Source organism: Sapajus apella, unplaced genomic scaffold, assembly GCF_009761245.1.
Source record: "Sapajus apella isolate SASKATOON/1434 unplaced genomic scaffold, GSC_monkey_1.0 scaffold3, whole genome shotgun sequence".
Lineage (NCBI taxonomy): Eukaryota > Metazoa > Chordata > Mammalia > Primates > Cebidae > Sapajus > Sapajus apella.
Window position 1 is genome coordinate 6,642,806 of NW_022436943.1, and position 6,000 is coordinate 6,648,805.

The 6,000-nt window shown below is 33.1% G+C and overlaps 1 protein-coding gene across 6 annotated transcripts in view; it reads left to right on the forward strand.

The window, feature by feature from the left end:
- Positions 1-5,618, forward strand: part of RAD54B (RAD54 homolog B) — a 109,507-nt gene extending 103,889 nt beyond the window's left edge. For 5 of the 6 annotated variants that reach the window (XM_032248983.1, XM_032249019.1, XM_032248991.1 and 2 more), the window contains one exon: positions 4,758-5,618. In XM_032248983.1, coding sequence (XP_032104874.1) covers positions 4,758-4,975 — 218 coding nt within the window. In that variant the 3' untranslated portion in view covers positions 4,976-5,618. Of the gene's footprint in view, positions 1-3,531; positions 3,568-4,757 lie in introns of all 6 variants that reach the window. The other variant, XM_032249000.1, reaches the window with a different exon arrangement.
- The last annotated feature ends 382 nt before the right edge of the window (positions 5,619-6,000 follow it).

Below are 6,000 nucleotides of genomic sequence, written 5' to 3' on the forward strand. Positions count from 1 at the left end.
CGTGTAATGGCTTTGGAGATAGGAAAAAAGAATTTTTTTTTTTTTTTTTTTTTTTTTTGAGACAGGGTCTGGCTCTGTTACTGCCTCACCCAGGCTGGAGTGCAATGATGCAATCATGGGTTCACTGCATCCACTGTCTCCTGGGTTCAAGTGATCTTCCAGCTTCAGCCTTCTGAGTAGCTGGGACTAATGGTGCGCACCACCACACCTGGCTAATTTTTGTATTTTTTGCAGAGACGAGATTTCTCCATGTTGCCCACACTGGTCTGGAACTCCTGGGCTCAAGCGATCTGCTCACCTTGGCCTCCCAAGTGCTGGGATTACAGGTGTGAGCCACCGCGTCCAGCCAGAAAAATAGTTTTAATTCCTATTTCTCTTTCACAAAAAACATACACTTGACAGAATAATCCTGTTTATGTTGTACAGAATTTATTCACAATGGGGTCAGATTTTCTGAGGCACTCAGAAGCATGGGCCCACCATATTTCTCAATACTTGATGTAACTGCTAGTGCTGCTTAAGCACAGCTGAAAATTCACTCTCCAGAATAGACACTGTTCAAAAAGGAACTAGATCAGGAGTAGGACTTGAGCAAGCAATGTCTAGTAGTTGAAAGTTACTTGATAAAGTGTATTAAGATAGGTTGAAGAAGTTAGACTATACAAGACTGACATGGAACAATTTAGATTTTATATAAACACAATATGTTTTATATAAATGTCATATAATAAATATGCACAATAATATATAATTATAACAATATATAATATTTATAGTGGTTAAAATATGTATACATTTTTATTTTTTAGTGGGTAGAATTTAAACTTCAGAGGAATGTTTTCAGATTTTCTCTTTCTTCATAGCCATTTTGGTAATAAAAAAATTAATTAACACAATTCTCTCTATTAAATTTTTTTCTATTTTAATAATTTCTCTTCTCCTTTTTCCTTATATTTACTCTAATGTTATTTTTCTAATATTTAAGCTTAATACTTGGCGTAATGATTTTTCAGTCTTCTTTTCACAGTAGAAGTGGATATTTAAGACCATACATTTTCCTCTAAGCTGCCCATAATTTTGATATAGTCTTTCATTATTCAGTTCTAAATATTTGTTTTTCATTATGATTTCTTCTTTGACTCATGAGTTATTTAAAAGTATGTTTTAAAATGTATTTTAGTTTTTGTAACTGAATTCTGGCTAATGCTTAGTAGTCAGAAATAGAATCTACATAATATGGATTCTTTGGTAATTATAGAGACTTGGGGTATGATTTAGTATGTAGTCATTTTTTGTAAATGTTTCTTTTGTGCATGGAAATTATGTATATCCCCTTAATTGCCTAGTGTGGAATTCTGTCATATTAGCCATATTTTGTTATATAATCAATTTTTTCTTATTTTATAGATTTCAAATTTTACTAATTTAACTTTTGAATTGGTAATATATAACTCAATTATTTAAAAATATAAAATGTACATGGTGAAAACTCTTCCTCCCACTCTACCTTTATCTGCCTAATTTCTGGCCTTCTACATCAAAACAAACCACCACTATTATTTTTTTGTGTATCCTTCCAGATATTTATGTATGCATATGTAAGCAAGTCTAGATATTTATTCTTGCCCAGTTTTTCTCCCAATAAATGATAGCATAGTATGTGTATATTTCTTTTCCTTTTTCACTCAATAGCATATCTTGAGAGATCTTTCCCTATCATTACAGAGTTTCCTCATTCTTTTTCTTTGTCAACTGTATAATCTTCCAGTGTATAGATATATCATAATTTGTTTATCCCCCACTGTATTAGTCTGTTTTCACACTGCCGATGAAGACATACCTGAGACTGGGCAATTTACAAAAGAAGGAGGTTTATTAGGACTCACAGTTCCACATAGCTGGGGAGGCCTCACAATCATGGTGAAAGGCAAAGAGGGGCAAGTCACATCTTACATGGATCATGGCAGGCAAAAAGAGAACTTGTGCAGGGCAGCTCCCATTTTTAAAACCATCAGATCTTGTGAGACCCATTCACAATCATGAGACCAGCCCAGGAAGGACTTGCCCCCATGATTCAATCCTCTCCCACCAGTTCCCTCCCACAACACGTGGGAATTATGTGAGCTACAAGATGAGATTTGGGTGGGGACACAGAGCCAAACCCTATCATCCACAGGTGTACAATTAGGTTATTTCCAGTAAGTATGTATTTTATTCATATATTCTTTTAAATATCTTCAAGTATACCTATAAGGTAAATTTTTAGTATTGCTGGGTCAGAGAATATGTGCATTTGTAATTCTGATAGATATTGCCAAAATGCCCTTTGTTGGATGTTGTGTCAATTTATATACCTCCAGAAATATACTAGAATGTCTATTTTCCCATAGCCTTACTCATTTAGTGAGTAAATACAAATGTTTGTATTTTTGCCAATTGGATGGTAAGAAAATAATATATTGGTATAGTTTTAATTTGCTATTCTCTTCTTACGAATGAGGTTGAGCATTTTCCTAAGTTTAAGAACCATAGTTCCTTTATGTGAACCATCTCTTCATATTGTTTGACCGTATAAAAGATTAACAACCTAATTTTTTGTTAGATATATCTATTATTCAAAGAAATATGTTAAAATATGAAACTATGACAGTGGATTAGGCAAAATTATTATTTTATCATTTTCTGCTTCATGTATTTTATATCTTTCTTGTGAAAATTTTTTTCATTATGGTTTCTCTATTTTATTGTTAGGTAGTGATTGCCTTATCTCTAATGTCTTTTGCTTTCATTTTGTCTTAAGTTAACATATTACACTAGCTTTCTTATTGTTAGGGTTTGTCTGATATATCTTTTCCCATCCATTTACCTTAAATCTCTCTGTGTTCTTATGTTTTAGGTATGTCTTGTCAACAGCATAAAGCTGGATTTTATTTTTTGTCCAGTCTGATATTTTGTTTTAGTGAGAACATTTAGTTTGTTTGCATTTTTAATTGTTGATATATTTTTATTCATTTCTACTGTCTTTTCATTTTTTTTTTTTTTTTTTTAACAAGAACCTAATACTGGCTAACTTTTAGTTAGCCAGAGGTTTTTTTTTTTTTCTTTTTTCTTTTTTTCTTTGTTTTTTTTTCTTTTTTATTTTTATTTATCTGTCTTTTAATTTTTGAAGCAATCTTGTCATCTCTTAAAACTTCAATGATTATGAACACTTGTAAGAATTTGATGATATTAAGGAATGACTTGAGGCTTTTCTTTTAGGTGTTATAAAATTTCAAAGAAGTCTTTATCTTTTAGAAATATAGAATAAAATATAAGTGAAATGATATATCCCATTTATTATATTTATTTGAAATTTCCCATAATTAAAAGGTTAAAAAAAAATAAAACCTCCAATAGCTTCCTATTGCTCTTAGGATAGAAACCAAAATCTTTAAATTGGTAAATTAGTCAGGGTAGGCTAAATGCTGTAACAAGAAATTTAAAAAGCACAATGGTCTAACAATAGAAATATGTTTCTCATTCGTGTAACAGTTCATTGTGGGCATTTAGTGGACACCCTTTCATAAGGTAATTTCATGATCCAGGCTTCTTCCACTTGGAGCTCCTCCATCCCTTTGGACCTTAGAGTCCTCTGCTGGGATCCCCTGTATCTGTTGGCCAGCAGTGAGAGAAGAGATAACGTAGAAAGTTGTTCAGTTTGAAGGATGTTTATAGTTCAGACCTGGAAGTGACATAGCTGTATTCCATAGGCTGGACTCAGTGGCAATATCTAACCGTAAGGGAGGCTGGGAAAGGTGACTAAGTCCCCTGGAGGAAAGAGAAATGGATTTGGTGAATAACAGCTGGCCTCTGCCGTTATGTTTTGCATAATCCAGCCCTTGAATACTTGCTTCACCTTACATTACTCAACTGCACTTGCATTATTCTTTGCCTTTACTCCATAGGCTCTAATTGCATAGGCTGCTATCAATTGCTCAACTATGCCAGTATCCCTTCCTTTTCATAGCTTTTTAATGTGCTTATCGTGGATGCTTTATCTCTCTTCCCCATCTAGTTCTTTCCTCCTCATCTTTAGATCTTAATAGAACAGTTCCTCATTGAGTCCTTCACTTACCTTCCAGACCAAGTCAACTTCTCTTGTCCTGTGTAAGATAGTCTCCTGTATCTTTCCTTGATAACCCTTACCTCTGCAATTCAGCTCCACAGTCCGTTATCTCAATTCTGAAATCTAGAAAGCTCAAAAGGCTTTTTTCTTCGTAATTTTGCAACAAAATTATTTGTGGTAAAACCTTACTTAAATTGATGTGAGTTTATCAATAGTCTTTATTTAACCCATTTTGTAAGACTATTGACTTGCTACAGAATGTTAATGAGTTTCATTATGGAATGCTGACCCAGATTGTTTGAATTGTATTCTGAATTTGGAAACATATTTCACCCTATCATAGGCTTTAGGAAAGGGTTTTGAACTTGTAATACATTTTTTGGATGATTGTTTATTTAATATATATCTCTCCCACTAGACTATAAGGTTCTTGAAGTCAGAGACCATGCCTGTGTTTCTTCACCATTTTGCCTTTAGTGTTTAAATCAGCACATAGAAATAATTTATAAATATTTGTAAAAAGAATTTGTCTTAACTTGAACCATGGTGATCAAATGTAATAAATTGTATCAATTCATTGTCATAAAACAAAAAAGTATTTAGTAGGATATTGGCTTGCCTAAGAATTTTTTCATTGTTTTACTTATTGCAGGTGATTCATTGGAAAAATTCATTGTCTCTAGAGATTGTCAGCTTGATCCACATCACCAGAAATCTAACTCCCCAAAACTTCTTTCTATGTCCCAGCTGAAGCAATGGAAACATTTTTCTGGAGAACATTCAAATCTTACAGATCCTTTTCTTGAAAGAATAACAGAAAATGTGTCATTCATTTTTCAGAATATAACCACTCAAGCTACTGCCACATAATGAATGATTACTTCATGACATTTTCTTGCTCTTCTTTTAAAAATTAGTATGGTAATTAAATGTACTTTTTGAAAATTAATAGAATTATTTAAATTACAATGTATTTTGCAAAATACATCATAGCTTTGATGCAATAGTCAAAATTGTTTGGTTTAATTTTTTGTAAATATTGTTAAATACTTAAATGAAAAATTAAAGATGTGCTTCTATCATCATATAATTGTTAATAATTCCTTGAGTAATATACTTTTATTAAGTAACTACTGAGAAATTTTTATAAGGAGGAGCAAAGAAATATAAAAAGGTAAAATTCTTAGTCTCTGTCTTTGGGAAAACTAATTTGATTAGAAATATTAGACATAGATGTTTGAAACAACTGAAAACTTGGTAAGTTTAAAATGTAGCTCAAAGGAGAAAGAGAATGAGAGGCTATGATTGCAAATGCTAAATATGTTGCATGTAATAGTTGCTGCAGGGCAGTTTGAGTGAGAAAAATCAGTAGGTTGGTGTAGGAGATGAAAGATTTGGGAACACTTTAGAACACTAGTTCCTAGTTTGGGACCTCAGACTTATGCAGTCTATAAAGCCATGTCCACCAAATACCTTTTATGCACTGAATAAAGGTTCAACTACCATCATTTAAGGGTTGTCTGGAGTAATTTTTGACATTGAAAGGAGAGTTTTAGCTGTGGTCAGTGGCTCCAGTTTGTAATCCTAGTTACTTAGTAGGTAGAGGCAGGAGGATTGCTTGAGTCCAGTAGTTTGAGACTTGCCTGAGGAAAATAGTAAGACCCTGCCTCTAAAAAATAAACTTGTCCAGGTATGGAGGTGCATGCCTGTAGTTCCAGCTACTTGGGAGGGTGAGGCAGGAGGATTGCTTGAGCCTAGGAGTTTGAGTTTATGGTGAACTATGATTGGATATGATCCAATGTCCATCCTGGGACCCCATCTTCAAAAAAAAGAGGTTTTAATGTACAAAGCAACCTTTAGAAGCCTGCAAAGAGAAAGGAGTTACTAATTTAATC